The sequence below is a fragment of the Giraffa tippelskirchi genome, chromosome 3, assembly GCF_054371585.1.
Source record: "Giraffa tippelskirchi isolate mGirTip1 chromosome 3, T2T-mGirTip1v1.2.pri, whole genome shotgun sequence".
NCBI classification, from domain to species: domain Eukaryota; kingdom Metazoa; phylum Chordata; class Mammalia; order Artiodactyla; family Giraffidae; genus Giraffa; species Giraffa tippelskirchi.
The window spans coordinates 7,292,442-7,309,850 of NC_137277.1; the positions used below are offsets into that span (position 1 = coordinate 7,292,442).

The 17,409-nt window shown below is 60.8% G+C and overlaps 1 protein-coding gene across 1 annotated transcript in view; it reads left to right on the forward strand.

The window, feature by feature from the left end:
* The window catches only part of MYO15B (myosin XVB), a 30,574-nt gene that overhangs the window by 11,806 nt on the left and 1,359 nt on the right, over positions 1–17,409 (forward strand). The window contains 40 exon segments of the mRNA XM_081575317.1: positions 48–211; positions 2,828–2,921; positions 3,572–3,628; positions 3,937–3,994; positions 4,196–4,326; positions 5,314–5,409; positions 5,512–5,747; positions 5,834–6,012; positions 6,240–6,312; positions 6,799–6,960; positions 7,225–7,325; positions 7,422–7,498; positions 7,618–7,702; positions 7,899–8,012; positions 8,143–8,246; positions 8,345–8,414; positions 8,499–8,623; positions 8,839–8,917; positions 9,290–9,728; positions 9,825–9,915; positions 10,034–10,250; positions 10,641–10,795; positions 11,008–11,067; positions 11,814–11,889; positions 12,025–12,143; positions 12,291–12,409; positions 12,493–12,634; positions 12,839–12,950; positions 13,057–13,214; positions 13,626–13,771; positions 13,941–14,001; positions 14,098–14,170; positions 14,548–14,624; positions 15,837–15,913; positions 16,014–16,129; positions 16,222–16,316; positions 16,419–16,496; positions 16,626–16,722; positions 16,899–17,044; positions 17,186–17,301. Of these exon segments, the coding sequence (XP_081431443.1) occupies positions 48–211; positions 2,828–2,921; positions 3,572–3,628; positions 3,937–3,994; positions 4,196–4,326; positions 5,314–5,409; positions 5,512–5,747; positions 5,834–6,012; positions 6,240–6,312; positions 6,799–6,960; positions 7,225–7,325; positions 7,422–7,498; positions 7,618–7,702; positions 7,899–8,012; positions 8,143–8,246; positions 8,345–8,414; positions 8,499–8,623; positions 8,839–8,917; positions 9,290–9,728; positions 9,825–9,915; positions 10,034–10,250; positions 10,641–10,795; positions 11,008–11,067; positions 11,814–11,889; positions 12,025–12,143; positions 12,291–12,409; positions 12,493–12,634; positions 12,839–12,950; positions 13,057–13,214; positions 13,626–13,771; positions 13,941–14,001; positions 14,098–14,170; positions 14,548–14,624; positions 15,837–15,913; positions 16,014–16,129; positions 16,222–16,316; positions 16,419–16,496; positions 16,626–16,722; positions 16,899–17,044; positions 17,186–17,301 (4,775 nt within the window).

Sequence of the window (17,409 nt, forward strand, 5' to 3'; positions counted from 1 at the left end):
CCCGCCTGCACACCTGGCCTGGCTCCAGCCCACACCTCTGCCCCCAGGTACTGCTGCGGGAGCCAGGCTGGCAGCAGCTGGAGCAGCGCCAGGCCCAGCAGCGCGCCCAGGCCCTGCTGACCCTGCACCGAGGCCTCCGCGTCTGCATCTCCCACCAGCGCCTCCGCCTCCTGCCGCAGATGCAGGCTCGTGTGCGCAGGCTCCAGGCCAGGTGTGCAGGGGATGCTGAGACTGTAGGCCTCCTCAACGTGGCGGGGCAGGCTCTGGGAGACACAGGGCCTCGAGGCAAGTCTGACTGCCTGCATCCCATCGGCACTGGACTCTTCTTGCCGACACCCCTGCCCATACCTATGCTGTCTCTGCTTGAATGCCCCCAGCCACGAGAAGCTCATTACCTGCCAAGGCCACTCAAACCTGCTGTCTTGACTCCTTGACTGATGTTTTGTTCTTTTTTTTGGCCACGTTGGGTCTTCATTGCTTCATGTGGGCTTTCTTTAGCTGCAATGAGCAGGTGCTACTCTTCGTTCTGCTGCAATGGCTTCTTGTGGCTGTGGCTTCTCTTGTTGCAGACCGCAGGCTCGAGTACAAGCGCAGGCTTCAGTAGTTGTGGCTCACGGGCTCAGTTGCTCAATGGTATGTGGGATCTTCCTCCACCAGGGATTGATCCCATATCCCTCGCATCAGCAGGCAGATTCTTAACCACTGGACCACCAGGAAAGTCCGACCGTCGTTTTTTCTAGTCCATTCTCCACTCTGCAGAAAGAATACTCTTTTTTCTTTTTGGCTGCACTGGGTCTTAATTGAAGCATGCAGGATCATTGGTTGTGGCATGTGGAATCTATTAATAGCTCCCTGACCAGGGATCACACCCACATCTCCTGCATCGCAGGCAGATTCTTTACTGTCTGAGCTACCAGGGAAGTCCCTCCAAATCGTTTCATCACCAGCAAGAACTCTGTACCCGTTCAACAATCATACCCCACTCTCCCTTCCCTCCAGCCCCTGGTAACTTCCAGTATAATTTCTGTTTCTGTGAATTTGCCTATTCTAGATATGTCATCTAAGTTGACTCATACAATATCTCCCTTTACATCTGGGTTATTGCACTAAACATATTTTCAGGGTTTGTCCCTTTTGTAACATGTGTCAGAACGTCATATATTTTTTTATACCTGAAAATTGTTCCATTGTGTAAATGAACCACAATTGTTTATCCATATATCTGTCGAATGTGCATGTGGGTTATTCCTACCTTTGGGCTTATTGCAAATAAGGCTGCCAGAAACATGAGCATGCAAGTTACAGTTCAAATCTCTGTTTTCAGTTCTTTTGGGTCTTTACTTTGGAGTGGAATTCCAAGTTATCTGGTAATTCTGTCTTTACCTTTTTGCGGAATTGCCAGATTGTTCTCCATAGTGGCCACACCATTTTACATTCCTACCAGCGGTGTGCAGCTTCCAGTTTCACCACATCTTTGCCAAGACTTGTTATTTTCTGCTTTTTAAATTATCACCAATCTAGTGGATATGAAGTGGCATTTCATTGTGGTTTTCATTTGCATTTCTCTAACGACTAGTGATGTTAAGCATCTTTTCAGGTTCTTCTTAGCCATCTGTATGTCTCTTTGGAGAAACAACTATTCAAGTCCTCTGCTTGATTTTTAATTGGGTTGTTTGTTTCTTATTGAGTTGTAGGTGTTCTTTATATATTATGGATACTAAACTCTTATCAAATATTTGATTTACAAGCAGTCTCTTCTCTCTTTTTTATTTATTTATTTTTTAGTCTCCTCTCTTGATAGTGTACTTTGATGTAAAAAAAGCTATAGATTTATTTTTTATTGAAGTATATTGGTTTACAATGTTGCAGGTATATAGCAAAGTAATTCAGTTACAAATATATACATGCATATATCTCTCTCTATATATTCTTTTTCACATTCTTTTCCACTATAGGTAATTACAAGATAGTGAATAATATTCTATTCTGTATTCTATATATATAGAGAGAGATATATGTATGTATGTAATTATAACTGAATCACTTTGCTATATACCTACAACACTGTAAACCAATATACTTCAATAAAAAATAAGATCCTTGTTGTTTATCTATTTGACATCTAGTAGTGTGTATAGATTAATTTTTAAATATCATGCTCAGGGCTGCTTCCTTGAGTCTGGTCTTTCTTATATCTGGAAAACTCTCAAAGATATTGTCTCTTTTGGGATCTCCTATTAGACTTCCAGTGATGTAATTTTTTTCATTTTTAGGAGTTCTTCTTGGAGGGAGGAAAAAAAAAGTTCTGTTTCTTAAATAGTAATATGCCAGACTCTATTCCAAACACACCTTTTAATTCATTTCATCTTCTTATGGAGCAGACAGTCCAATAATTCTCATTTTAGAGATGATGAAAATAAAATAAAAGAGGTAAAGTAGGTAATTCTCCGGCTGTCCAGTGGTTAGTACTCAGCGCTTTCATTGCCGAGGGTGTGGGTTTAATCCCTGGTTGGGGACCTAAGATCCTACAAGCCACGAGCATGTCCGAAAAAAAAAACAAAAAACCCAGAGAGGTAAAGACCTTATCCAAGACTGCTGTGACTAAACCGTAGAGGAACGAGCCGGGGTAGTGGGCTCCAGAGCCTCAGCTCTTCATCCCCTGTGCACAACAGCCTCTCAGTTTACTTGCTCTTCTGTCCTGTCCTTTCCCTGTTGCTTGTTAGGCAGCCGGGCGCTTCACTAGGGTCTGGTTTTACACTCATGTCTTGGAGATCCGGGTATCGGGTGTGAGCGTAGACTCCTCACCAGCCCCCTTCCCGGCCTCCAGGAAGCGGTACCTCCGGCAGCGGGCAGCTCTGGGGCAGCTGAACACCATTGTGCTGGCGGCCCGGCCCCTGCTCTGGAGACGGCGGAGACCACAGGTGAGGCCCACGGGTGGGCTGCTGCCTGGGGTGGTTCAGGGGAGAAACCAGCCAGCCTTTGCCGGTCAAGTTGGCCGAATCCCGACAGTGACCACCGTCCACGCCCAGCCACACGAGGGCCAAGGCCTCAGGCACCGCTGCTGGCGGAGTGTCCCATCCCCTCTGCCTGGGCGGGGCAGATGGGGCCTCCGGGAGCTCATCACCTTCCTTCGAGCCAGGGCCTGACTCTCCCTGCCGGCCAGGGTGCCTCCATTCCCTCCGGGGGCCCCTTGGGCTGCTCCCTGTCTTGCCCGATGACTCTGACGCGAGGGCCATAAAGCAGCTCGAAGGTCAATGCCTACACGCTGCCCCCCTCTCCCGCCCCTCCCTGCCTGGACTTTGTCCCCCGGGGACCATTTCTTCCCTTCCTCCTGCCCTCTTCCTGGTCCTGGCAGACGGGCAGTGACACCCGCAGCGCTTCAGCTGGTGAGGGCTCTGGAGGGCAGGGGGCAGACGCCAGTCCCCTGAGGTCCGCACCTGTTCTTCCACTGGTGCCCGGGCCTCCTGGGAGAGGAGGGGTCAGCTGAACTGCCGAGCGGGTGAGGAACCTCGAGGGAGCTCGGGGTGACGCTTCACGGGGACACCATCTCCTCCCGCATTTCCCCCAACAGCTTGGGCATCAGCGCAGCTGGCACAGCGTCAGGGCCTTCGAGACGGTGCCAAGCATGGTAGGTGGCCTGGAAGCTGGAGGGTGTCTGCTGGGTTGTGAGCCTGCTGAACCTGGCCTGGCTTGAGGGGGAGCGTGGGGTCCCAGGGGTGCTAAGATGGGTCCTGTCCTCAGGCCCATCTTGTGCCCCCCAAGAAGAGGCCTGGGTGCCCTTGGTTTCTCCCTGAGGGCTTGGGGGGCCCTATTGGAGTGCCCACGACTAGAATCCTTGGTCTCTGGAGGGGAAGCTTATAGCCCCGAGGGTGAGGAGGGCCCCTGGGTCCCTGTGCCCCCTCCCTGAGTTTCTGGTCAATTGCTCCTCTCTGGCAGGAGCTGGGGCGCTTGGAGATCCCGGCTGAGCTCGCCGTCATGCTGAAGACAGTGGAAGGTGAGTCGTGATGGGCCTTGTTCTTCCACGACCCCCTCCTCTCCCGGTGGTCGCTCCTTCTGATGCTCTCTCTGGGTGCCCCCAGCTCACTGCCCGGCTCCCTCTGCACTGGAGCCAGGGGCTGATGCTGGGAGGTGGAGGTGATACCAGAGCCAGTCGCCTTACCTGGGCATTTCTGGGCCGCCTCCTGTGTCATCCCAGGCCGTCAGCATGCCCGGGTCCAGAGCATCACCGAGGCCATGCCCCCGGAAGTTCCCACCCGGCCCAGCCTGACCCTCCCGCCTGACATCGACCAGTTCCCCTTCTCCAGCTTCATCTCCATCGACTTTCAGGTGGGCTCCCAGGCCTCAGCTCTGCTGGCTGCTGCCCACGTTTCCCCAGACACGAGCTCCCAAACACAGGCAGAAGCTGTGTTTGTCCTTCTTTCTCCAACCCCCTCCTCCATCTCCTGTTGTGGGGGTTGTGGATGCAACTGCATTGCTCCAAAAATCCGTTGAACCCACGCCTCACTCTATTGTTACTTATCAGTTACTTATTGTTACTTACCTTTGTTATACCTGCGGCGTTGCCCTGCCATTGAACGCTGAAGTCGTGTCATTAAAGCATGTTTAATGACAAGGCAGAGTGTCCAGGCAACAGTGTTGGAAACAAAAGCAGGATTCAAAAGTGCACGTCGAGCACAGTCTTTCCGGACAACAGCCGGGCAGGTGGGGAGATGACGTGTATGCCTTCACACCGGAAGTAAGACTAGGAAGAAAGAGGTGAAAATGTTAACTCTGGTATACCTGGCAGTGGCATAGTGATGGTGGTTTTTCTTCTTCATCCTTTGCCCTGTTTTCTGAGTTTTCCATATGCACGGGCTTTAGTTTTCTAATCAGAAAGAGTAATTGAGGTGTATGTTTTTTAATATTTATTTTTACGTTTTGGCTGTGCTGCGTCTTTGGTGCTGAGAGAGCTTTCCCTAGTTGCAGCGAGCAGGCTTCTCACTGTGGTGGCTTTTCTCGTTACGAAGCCGATGCTCTAGGGTGCAGGCTTCAGTAGTTGCGGTGTGTGGGCTCAGGAGTTGTGACGCACAGGTTAGTGGCCCCATGGCACGTGGGATCTTCCTGGACCAGGGAACCAGTGTTGCCTGCATTGGCAGGTGGCTTCTTAACCACTGGACCACCAGGGAAGCCCAATCAAGGTGTACTTTCAAGGCGGTTTTCCTTGCCAGCCCGTCTTTCTCTCATACGCTCCTTCGGGGCTCCCCCGGGCCTGTGTCTGGCAGGTCAGCACGGGTCAGCCTCTGCTCAGGCACGTGTCACCCCCCTTCCTTGCAGGAGCCCTCCTTGCCCCACCCTGGGCAGCTGCTGACCAAGCCCCTGACTCGGCTGGATGGTGAGAACCCTCAGCATGCCCTCGATATCAACAAGGTGGTGAGTGACCCAGCGGGGAGGGGACAGGGTGGGCCCGTGCAGGGGTGCTGGCGGGCACAGGGAGCCCTGCATGACCTGCCTCCCCTGGTTTGGTGTCCACAGATGCTGCGGCTACTGGCGGACGGGTCGCTGGCGCCTTGGCAGGAGCAGACCATGGGCCAGTACCTGGTGCGGCAGGGGCAGCGCCAGCCGGGGCTGCGCAATGAGCTCTTCAGCCAGCTGGTGGCCCAGCTCTGGCAGAACCCCGACGAGCAGCAGAGCCAGCGGGGCTGGGCCCTCATGGCCATCCTGCTCAGCGCCTTCCCCCCGATGCACTCCCTGCAGAAGCCACTGCTCAAGTAGGGGGCTTCAGTGGGGGGGCAGCCCCGTGGACGGGGTCAGCAGGCCACCCCAGGCTCACAGCAGCCCTGTGCTGTGCCCGCAGGTTTGTGTCTGACCAGGCCCCCAGGGGCATGGCAGCACTGTGCCAACACAAGCTGCTGGGGGCCCTGGAGCAGACGCAGCTGGCCCCTGGGTCCGCACGGGCCCACCCACCCACCCAGCTCGAGTGGACGGCTGGATGGAGGCGGGGCCGCATGGCGCTGGATGTGTCCACCTTTAGCGGTGAGGCGTGACTCCTGCTCAGGGCTCCCACGGCAGAGTCTGCCTGGCACCCTTGCCCCCCCAGATCCCCTTCCTGCCTCAGCCCTCCCGATGTGATCCTGACCTCCCGATGTGACCTTGACCTCCCTGCCGTCCTGCTGGTGGGACCCCCATGGGACAGTCACCCTTTCCCCGTCAGGGTGGACCCTGCTGTCCCTCACTCTGACCCCCGCCCCTCATCCTTGCAGAGGAGTGCTACTCGGCCGAGGTGGAGTCCTGGACCACAGGGGAGCAGTTCGCCGGGTGGATCCTGCAGAGCAGGTCTGGGCCTGGGATGGGGGAGTCTGGCCGACACTGACCATTGTCCCGTCCTCCTCTTGAGTCCTCTTCACCCTCCCAGCCCGCTGTCCCACCGAGCACCTTCTGCGGCTGCTCCTGCAGGCCAAGGCCTGTTGCCCAAGGGGTGGGGTGCGGTGGGGTAGGGGCGAGGTGTGGGGGTTGGCAGGCAGGGCCCAGACAGCAGATTCCAGATGGAGAGCGAGTAGGGAGTATTTCTGCTAGATTTGGCCCGGATTCTGATCAAATTGATAAATGAATAAATACATCAGAAAAATACATTAAAAAAAAATATATCAGAGCCAACATAGAGGTAGAGGGCCTTTTTTTTTTTGCAGAAAAAGAAGGGAAACCAGGTCCTCTCACCCCCTTCTGCAAGCGCCTCCCCCTGCCCCACCCCCAGGTCCTTGCCACTTCCAGATGGTCACCTGCCTGGCTGACCACCCTCTCCTCCCTGCCCTTCTCACCCAGAGGCCTGGACCCACCCCCGCGCGGCTGGTCTGTGTCACTGCACTGCAGGGACTCCTGGAGGGACTTGGCCGGCTGCGACTTCGTGCTGGACCTGATCGGCCAGACTGAGGACCTGGGGGACCCGGCCTGGCCCCACAGCTACCCCATCACCCCTCGTGGCCTGTAGGTGCCACCCCCAGCACCGCTGGCCTGCTCCTGTCCCTATCCTGTTGTAGGCGACCCCCACCGCCACCCCGTTGTACCCTGGGGTTCCCTGGTGCTGCTGCAGGTCCAGCCCTCAAGCTGCCTCCCATCCCGTGGGGATGACCACCTCCAACAGCAGCTTCTACACCTTGTCTCAGCCTGGGCACCCCACCTCCTTAGTTGGGCCTCCTTGGCTGGTGGTGGCCCTGCCAAGCCTTTAGCTGGGCCCACTGTCTCCTGCAGAGCCGAGAATATCCCCCTGGCCCCCAGCGTCCAGGCCCCCTCACTGCCCCCCGGCCCCCCTCCAGGTCCAGCCCCAGCACTGCCCAGCAGGGGGCGCACAGGTAAGGCGGGGAGTGGGCACCCTCAAGTGGGCAGGGAGATGAGAATGGGTTTGCAGGAAGCCCCTGCCCCCAGCAGGTGACACCACCCCTCCACAGGTGAGTCCCGGACCTCAGGGAGTCTGGATGGCTTCCTGGACCACCTCTTCGAGCCAGTCCTCTCCCCCCGCTTCAGCGTGAGTGGCCTGCATGGCACCCTATCCCTGTACTTCCCGCTCTGGGGCCTCTGCTGCCCCTCCCAGCCCTCCTAGGACTCTAGCTCTGACCTTTTGACTTGTGACCTTTGCCTCCGCAGGATCTGGAGCAAGGCAGGGCTCTGAGTGGCCGCATGAAGGGAGGGGGTGCCATGGGGCCCATGCAGCAAGGCAGCTACCCCATGGGTGAGTGTGGGGCTGAGCCCCATCCGGGGTCTCCCTGCCCACGGACAGGGGGAGGCATGGCCCGGGCGTCCCATGCAGCTGCCATCGGAGCTCCAGCCCGCACCCGGGTGGCCCGTGCTCATCTCCACCTGGGGCTGGAGGGAGGCTGTTTGTGGGCCTGGGTGGGCACTGACGTGGTAGGACCCTGTCCCTGCAGTGTACCCAGGTATGGTGCAGATGCCCAGCTACCAGCCAGCCATGATGCCGGCACCCATGCCCATGATGCCAGCCATGGGGCCGGTCCCAGGTAAGACTGGACTGGGGCTGCCTGGTCCCTTCTTTGGGGGGGCAGGGACTGGAGGAGGGAAGGTCCTGCCTGGAGGGCACAGTGGGGAGGGGGCTGGGAGCTTGGCCATGGCGCTAACCCGCCCTGACTGCCTGCCTGCCCACCACGCCCGCAGCCATGGTGGTGCCGCCACAGCCACAGCCCATGCTTCCCAGCGTGGACGCGAGGCAGCTGGCGGCCCAGCAGCAGGACTTCATCAACCAGCAGGCGCGGATCCTGGTGAGGACGGGCGGGGCCCACGGATCGCCTCATGGGTACTGGCCTACGGGGAGAGGTGAGGCCGGCTCTCATGTGGCACACCACGCCCTGTCCATCAGGCCCAGCAGATGACCACCCAGGCCATGACCTTGTCCCTGGAGCAGCAGGCAAAGCAACTCCAAAAGCAGAGTCAGGCCCTGGCCCTGGTCCCGGCCCCAGCCGCAGCCCCGGCCCCGGCCCCGGCCCCGGCCCCCACCCCGGCCCCGGCCCCAGCCCCAGCCCCTAGAGCACCCTCCCCGACCTCACCTCCTCCGGCCATCACCCACAAAACCAAGAAGACACCCACCCCCCAGAAGGAGCCAGAGAGTGGCCTGGAGTTGGTAGGTGCCTGCCTGAGGGTGAGGAGCCAAGGCTGGGGAGATGGCAGGACCTGGGATGGGCAGCTGGCTCCAGGGCTGCCGACGTGGGAGACGTGGGGGGTTGGGGATGGGGCTGAAGAGCAACACAGAAAAGATGCGACCCGGCCTCAGCCCCGCGGGTCTGAGTGGGTGCGCTGTGCGAGCGGCAACTTGGCTGGCAAGTCTGCTCCTTCTCTTCCCCTTCCTGCCAGCAGGAGGCCCCGCAGGAGGCTGAAGACAGGTGCCTATGGCCTAGGAGCTTCCAGCAGAAACGAGACTATTTCCAGAAGTTGGGTGAGTGGCCTTGGGGAAGCAATCCCACACAGACACTCAGACGCTGCCCCAGCCTGGCCAGGGAACGGCAGGGTGCCCTCTGATCAGGGTGCCCTCTGGTCCAGGAGCCCACTGTGCTTAGTCGCTCAGTCGTGTCTGACTCTGCAACCCCGAGGACTGTAGCCCACCAGGCTCCTCTGTCCATGGGGATTCTCCAGGCAAGGATACTGGAGTGGGTTGCCATGTCCTCCTCCAGGGGATCTTCCCAACTCAGAGATCAAACCCAGGTCTCCTGCATTGCAGCAGGATTCTCTACCGTCTGAGCCACCAGGGAAGCTCAGAGGGGCGGGCCAAGTGGAAGGTAATAGGCAGGACCATCTGGGGCATTTACAGGGCAGCAGCCAAGCAAGGTGAAGACCATGAAGCCTCCAGCCAAAGTGAAGATCCCCCAGGCGGAGGTGCAGGACGAGGAGCCGGAAGAGGAGGAGCAGAGAGCAGGTGGTGAGGAGGGGCGCGGGCTGGGCCTTTGGGGTTCTGCACAGGGCCTCACGTCTTTCCTCTCTTCCTGGGCAGGGCCCTCACGTCCGCCTCCCCCGGTGGTGAAGAAGCCGCCACCGATGCAAGGTGTGGCCAAAGCTGCACAGGAGGCTGAGGCTGAGCTGGCCACGGAGGCGAGGCCTGGCAGTGGGCACAGGCCGGCTGGGGGCAAAGCTGTGGTGCATAGCTCGGACCCTGAGCCCTGGCGAGCAGAGCCCAGCAGGGAGATCCGCAACATCATCCGCATGTACCAGAGCCGCCCCGGCCCCGTGCCTGTGCCCGTGCAGCCAGCAAGGTGCCAGGAGAAGGGAGAGGGGAGGGAGAGGGGGAGGAGGGGCTAATCATTCCCCAGAAAGTCACCCTGTGAATCATGACCTCTTTCTTCTTTCAGGAAGCCCCCCCAGAGTTTCCTGAAGAAAAACAACCCTAAGGATGAGGCTCTGGCTAAGCTAGGGATCAGTGGTGCCTCCTCGCCCCCTCAGGTGAGGTGTCGTCCGGTCCAGAGCATGGCCACTCCGCTCTGCTCCAGAATCCTCCTGAGGCTCCCTGGGGTGAACTTGGCCCCGGGTCACAGCCTGTGTGTGTCCTCTGTCTCCCCAGATGCCCCCCAGCCCAGGGAAGGCACCCCCACCGGCCGTGGCCCCTCGACCCAGAGCCCGACCACGGCTGATGCCCTCCAGCTCCATCAAGGAGAAGCAGGGGCCCCTTCAAGAGCTGTTTGGCCAGAACCCACCCACTTCCCAGAAACCACCCCCTCCGCCCGCGCCCCCACTGCCTCCGCCCTGGGAGTCAGCGAGCCCTCCAGCTGAGCCCCACAGTAAGGAACCCCACATTCCTGTGCAGTGGGCTTTGAGGGGGGCACGGTGGGGGGGATTCTCAAGGGCCTCTCTGAGCTCACAGCGACGAAGTCAGCTGCTTGGGCTTCCGGACTTTGGAGCCACGGGTGAGGAGCCCCAGCTTCTGTGTTCCCGCAGCGGGGCAGGGCTGGGGCAGCCTGGGGCCTGTCTGGCACGGACGGACTGTCACACACACAGGGCGTTGGCCTCGGCAGGAATTTAGTGGCCCTGCTGACGTGGTCAGGGACAGCTGGAGGCAGGAGCTGGGACCGCGGGTGGGGGGAGGCAGCCGAGGCCAAGCTGGCCAGGCGTGCGGGGCTCTGGGGAGGAGGGTCTTCTCTGCCCATGCCCCTATCACCCCGTGCCCCCAGGCAGGTCCATGCCCGATGCTCTTCCGCCCCTCCGTCTGCCGGGTGTGGCAGAGCCCATGGGGGACCAGGGGGTCGCCACTCAGCTGCTCATGCCCTCGGGCAGCGTCTGCTTCTCCTACGCCAGCGCCCCCTGGAGGCTGTTCCTGCGCAAGGAGGTGGGCACCAGGGTGGGCGTCCACGCGGCCTCTCTGGGTGGGGGACGGGGCACAGGCTGTGGGGGAGCCAGCCTGGGACCCCAGCCGTCGGCTCCCCACCACCCACCTCCTTGCCTGGTTTCCTCTGAGCCCAGGAGGCAAGGTGGGGCAGGGAGCCGGGCTGGCAGGGGTACCATCCCCGCCCACTCTCGCTCTCCCGGGCCCCCGTCCAGGTGTTCTACCCCCGGGAGAACTTCGGCCACCCCTACTGCCTCAGGCTTCTCTGTGAGCAGGTGAGCACCCAGCCCCGCCGGGGTATGTGCAGACAGACCCCCCTGCCCACCCCTGGCTAGGTAGGCTACCACTGTGGGGCGCTGGCGTGTTTCAAGCCCTGCCTTCCTTTACTCCTCGCAACATCCCTCAGGACCAGGGCCGTTTTTGACTTCTGTGTGTTAGTCTCTCAGTCCTGTCCGATTCTTTGCGACCCCATGGACTGTGGCCTGCCAGGTTCCTCTGTCCATGGGATTCTCCAGGCAAGAACACTGGAGTTGGTTGCCATGCCCTCCTCCGGGGGATCTTCCCGACCCAGAAATTGAACCCAGGTCTCCCGCATTGCAGGCAGATTCTTTACTGTGTGAGCCACCAGGGAAGCCCCTTTTTGACTCAAAACAAGGATTCAAAATGAAGTGTATGCAGCACCCAACACAGGCCACGCACACAGCAGGTGCTCACTGGTGCCTGTCTGCCACCTGTGGATGCTCCCAGAGGCTCGTGTTTGCTCCCCCCAGTTCTACAGCACCCCCTCCTCCCCCAAGTCCTGTTCTTTCAGGGACTCTTAGCTGAAGGAGCAGCAGCTCGACTAGTGCCGGCAGCTGGGGGGCAGGCGGGAGCTCCGGGTGGACGTGGCCCTGAGCTTGGAGGCCCCTGTGTCCCTCAGTGTCACACCCACGGGGCCCTGCAGCTGTTCCTCCATGCATGGCTGCATCTGGGGTGGGCGAGGCCTCGGGACCAGGTGGTGACTGCCCAGCTTTGCCCCCAGATCCTGAGGGACACCTTTGCTGAGTCCTGCATCCGAATCTCCCAGGACGAGAGGCGCAAGATGAAAGACCTGCTGGGTAAGGTCCAAGGACCACAGGAGGGTCAGGGAGCTGGAGTGATGGGGCTTGGGCCTGTCCAGAGGGAGGGAGTAAACTCTGGGGTCCCCGCTGTGAAGGAGCCTGGGGACAGGCTGAGGCTCTTTCCGCCCGCAGGAGACCTAGAGGTGGGCCTGGACTCACTGGACACAGCTGAGGACAGCATCAAGAAGCGCATCGTGGTGGCCGCCAGGGACAACTGGGCCAATTACTTCTCCCGCATCTTCCCTGTCTCGGTCAGTGAGGCTGGGGATGGCAGCGCCCTGGGCTGGTTGCCAGCTGGATCCCTCGGCAGCAGGATGAGAGCTGGGGTGGGCTGAGTGGACGGTGGCCTGGAGCCAGGAGCCAGGAGCCGGGCTATGACCCACCCGCCTTCCGGGCAGGGCGAGAGCGGCAGCGACGTGCAGCTGCTGGCTGTGTCCCACCGGGGACTGAGACTGCTTAAGGTGACCCAGGGCCCCAGTCTGCACCCCGACCAGCTGAAGACTCTCTGCTCGTACAGGTGAGCCGGGGCCGGGGCTGGGGCGTGGGGCGGGGGTGGGCTGGTGAGACAGCCCCCGGCTCATGCCCTCACCCTGGGCGCAGCTTTGCTGAGGTGCTGGGTGTGGAGTGCCTGGCCGGCTCCACCCTGGAGCTGTCGCTGAAGAGTGAACAGCTGGTGCTACACACAGTTCGGGCGGGAACCATCAAGGCCATGGTCGAGCTCTTCCTGAGCGAGCTCAAGAAGGCAAGTGTGGGCTGGCAGGGGGCCTCCACCACTGCTGCCGGTGCCCAGTCTGACTTGGCTGGTCTCAGGGCTGTCAGCCACGCTCCTTCGAGCTGCCTGGAGTTGGGGATGCTGGGTGGAGAATGAGGACAGGAGGGGAGCAGGTGGGACAGGCAGGAAGGGGTCACAAGCAGGCTGGCCCCTCACCCATCTGCCTGCCTGCAGGACTCTGGCTACGTCATCGCCCTGCGAAGCTACATCACTGACGACCACAGCCTCCTTAGCTTCCAACGCGGGGACCTCATCAAGCTGCTGCCAGTGGCCACCCTGGAGCCAGGTATCCGTGGGGCAAGCAGGGTGGTGGGCAGACAAGGCGGCACCTCCGGTTGGTGGGGGGGCGGGGGGGTGCAGGTGGGTGAGGCTCCATCCTTGGATGTCTCTAGGCTGGCAGTTCGGCTCCACGGGCGGCCGCTCCGGACTCTTCCCTGCTGACATTGTGCAGCCGGCAGCTGCTCCGGACTCGTCCTTCTTGGCAGAGCAGAGGAGCGGCCGGGGGCACAAGGGTCAGCTGCAGCGCAGAGAGTGGGAAAGGGCATCGGAGGTGAGGAAGACGGGAGAGGACGAGGCGAGGCCTCACTAGGAGCCGAGGAAAGGGCTCCGTGGCTCCCAAGCGGCCGAGGACCAACCCCCCTGCCTGGTGGGCAGTGCTTGGCCTGATGCTGCCCCTCCGCCCGCTCCCAGTTTCTGGCCCTGTCTCTCCCCAGCAAGACTGTGAGCTCCCCGTGGGCGGGGGCGGGGCTGTCCGCCTCTCATGCAGCCCTCGTGGTATCTAGTTCGGTGGCGCCTGGAAAAAGCTCAATAAACGGCTCTTGACCTTCCTGGCTTCTGGTGGTGTGCTCACTCCAGCCGCTCTGCCTGCTCCTCTTGGGGTGGGGGGTGCTGGAGGCTGGGGCAGGGCCTTGGGACAGGCCAGTGGACCCTCGGATGGCAGCAGGTCTCCTGTGTTCCTAAGTTCCCCACCCACCCCTGGAGCCAGGCACGCAGTGACAACTCGGCCACCAGCCTGTCCCCCTCCATGGCCTACGTCGCCCTGCCCACGGACTCCGACTACACCATGCAGGAGTTTGCCCTGCGCTACTTCCGGAAACCCCAGACCCTGTGAGTGCCCTTCCTGCCCCCACCCTGTGCCAGACCATCCTCAGTCCCCCTGAAGCGGGCCTCCCTGCTTAAAGCCCCCAGGCCAGGGCTCTCTGTACCCTCCAGACCCGGCCTGGGATGGGGATGGGAGGGCTGAGCAAGCAGGGGTGTCCTCCCCGTGTCCCCTCAGGCCGGCCCAGACCGGTGGAGATGCCGAGAAGGCCACGGCCATCCTGGTGCAGTACAGCAAGGTAAGGGGGGCGGTGGGGAAGAGCCAGGCCTGCGGACCTGCCCCCTGGCCCTGCCTCGCTGGCCCCAGACCTACAGCCCAGGCTCTTTGGCCGCAGACGCCCATCCAGGAATCGCTCATCAGCTTCAGCGACGAGGACACGAACAGGCAAGCTGTGGAGAGCTTCCAGGGTGAGTGGCCACGGCCTCTTGTGTCCCTGTGCCTAGGGCCTAGGAGTCCAGTCGCTGTCTTGAGTTGCCTTCTCGGGGAGGCGCACTGGTGGCTCCTGCGCCGCACGGCCCTCCCCACTTCTGCTCATGCTCAAGGGGTTGTGGCTTGTGTGGGGTCTGGGCTGGAAGGCAGTGGTGGGGCCGGCTCGCTATGCACTCTGTGTAGCCCTGGGGTCCACAGAATCTCTGAACCCTGTCTCACTGGCAAGGCTGGGACTGCCACTCCGCCCAGCTCCCAGGCATCTTGACAGCAAGGCACAAGGTGGGCCCGCATAGTGATGGCCGGGCCAGGGCCACGCCCCTGTCCCGGCTCACCGTGTATCTTGTCCTGCCCACAGCTCTGCTGCAGTTTATGGGGGACCAGTCCAAGCCACGGGGCAAGAACGAGCTGGATCTCCTCTATGGGCTGCTGAAGGTGAGCACGGGCTGAAAATGCCAGAAGCTGCAGGGGAGACAGTGAGACGGTCTTCCTGCTGGGCCTCCAGGGCATCCCCTCTCCTTGTTCATCATCATCCCCTTTACATGTTCAAATCATCCAGTAATATTCATTGAGCACCTATTACATGCTGGGCTCAGGACAACTTGGCCAAGTTGGTCAAGTTCCCACAGAGCTTACAACCTAGTTAAAGAGGAGACAGTCGTTAAACCGTGATGCAGCATGTCCGGGACCAAGAGAACTGAGGAGAGCGATAGAGCAGGGGAGGGGCTGCTGTGGTGCAGCAGGCTTGGTGACAAGGTGACCCTGGAGCAGAGACCTGAAGGAGGCCAGGGAGTGAGGCCTGCGTGCCCGGGGGCAGTGCGTGTGGGCCGGTGAGAGGAGGAGCCTGGCGCCAGCAAGCGCAGGAGAGTGGAGGGTGAGGACCGGGGACGAAGGGTCCAGCGCACGGAGCCCTTGCCGTCCACTGGCAGGACTTTGAGTTTTCAAGATCGGGGAAAGCACTGGAGAGTTTGAAAGAGAGACATAGCTTCCATTTCATGGGTTTGCTCTGGCTGTTGGGAGTTTAAGGGCAAGGGAAGGGTTCCTGCCGTGATCCTAGGTAAGACATGATGTTGGCTCGGGCTCAGAGGCAGGAGGGTTTGCTATGAGGTGCCATGTGGGGTGTGAGAGAGAGAGGCCGAGGATGACACCAAGGCCTTGGCCAGGGCACTGGCTGGTCTCCCACAAGGATGCCTGAGTGAGGAGCAGGGCTGGCCTGTGGTGGAATCTGCTGGGGACACGTGAAGTCTGCAGTCCATCTTCAAGTGGAAGGTCTGGGCTTCAGGGCCGGCGTCTGGGCTGGAGGCAGGCCCGGGAAGTCATGAGCAGATGGGAGCGAGTGCAGACAGAGGCCCAAGGGCCCTGCAGCCTCCAGGGGTCACGGAGGTGAGGGGAGTCAGCCGAGATGCCTGGGGTGGAGGGACCAGAGAAAGAGGACAGGACCCGGCTCGGCCTGGAAGCGAGTGCAATCAGTGACTTGGCGAATGGCCAGCAGTGCAGGTGCTGTTGAGCCGAGTGAGACCAGGCTCAAGAGAGGACTGTGGGCTGTCACCCCGACCTGGCTGCCACCCATGGCCATTAGCAGGATCTCTCTGACCTTAGATCCCACGCCATCCCCACCCCACCACCCTGCCCCTCCTGTCCACACAGCTCTGCCGGGAGAAGGAGGATCTCAGGGACGAGGTTTACTGTCAGGCCATCAAGCAGGTCACGGGACACCCCCGGCGGTGAGTGGGGGATGGGGGTGGAGGGGCAGGGGCGGGCCTCTCAGGGAAAGCACAGCGCCGTGGCCTGGCCAGCATGAAGCCCAGGCTCTCTGCCCTGCAGGAAACTCTGCGCGAGAGGCTGGCGCTTCCTCAGCCTCCTCACGGGCTGCGTCCCCCCGTCGAACACGCTGATGCCCTACGTGACCAAGTTTCTGCAGGACTGGGGCCCTTCCCAAGGTGCCGGCGGGGAGGGGCTTCCTGGCTGGGGTCTCGGCAGCTCAGGGAGGGGCTGGGAGACGCTCATGGCCCGGCCTGGCTCCTCTCTGCAGAGCTGGCCCAGAGCTGCCAGGAGCACCTCCAGCGTGCAGTCAAGTATGGGGGGCGCCGGCGGCTGCCCTCCCCAGGCGAGATGCAGGCCTTCCTGGTACTGGGGGTGCGGGCCGGGCGGTGTCCCGGGACTCCCTGTGGGTGGGGACAGCCAGGGCCTCTTTCCACGAGTGGATTGACCCTGCGCTTGCCCTGGCAGAAAGGACAAGTAGTCCACCTGGTCCTAATTCACCTGCCTGGGGGTGTGGACTACAAGACCAATATCCACACTTTCACGGTGAGTGCAGGGCCACAGCAGGGGGGCTGGGGAGGCACGGGAAGCCGTGTGTCTCAGTTCTGGGACCCTCCCACCCTCGCAGTCCCGTTCCTTCCCTAGCACCCCCATCACGGCCCTGTCCACGTATAGGTGGCAGCAGAGGTGCTGGAAGAGCTGTGCAGGCAGATGGGCATCACGGACCCCCAGGAAGTGCAGGAGTTTGCCCTCTTCCTCATCAAAGGGGACGGTGAGCCACCCGGGCTGGGGAGGAAGCACGGTCTGGGTGGATTCCACCGCTGTGGTCTTGAGGGAGGCAGTTCCCACATTTGGGGTTGGCAAGGCCATGGGCGGGGCTTGGCAGGGCCGTGGGTGGGCTGGCCCTGGTAAGCCCATTCAGGTTGTGAACCTGGACTCCCGGGGCAGGTGAGCTGGTGCGGCCCCTATGGCCCCAGGAGTACCTCAACAGCGTGCTGGGGGGTCCGGACGTGAGCCTGCACAGCCGGCGGCTCGGCTGGGAGACCCAGCTGCACTTTGACAATCCCATCTACATCAGCACCCACTACGGCCAGGTCAGCTTTGCACGGTGGTGCCAGCCTCAGCTGCCTAGGCAAGGGCCCTCCAAGCCTCCCTGCCCTCAAAGGAGAAGGGAGGGTGGCAGCAGTGGGCTTGAGGCTCAGGAGCCACCCTCTTGCTGCCCCTGCCCCGCTCAGGTGCTGCGGGACTACCTGCAGGGGAAGCTGGGGCTCAGCCCCCAGGAAGACGCCCGACTCGCCAGATTGGCTGCCTTGCAGCAGCTCAGTAGGAACAAGGAGGAACCCCCCTCAGAGTGAGCGTGAACGCAGCCCCCATGCCTCCTGTCACCCCCTAACCCCCTCCTCCAAAGTCGAGGCCACTGGTGCCCTTCATGGCCCTAACCCAACGGGCGCAAGGTACA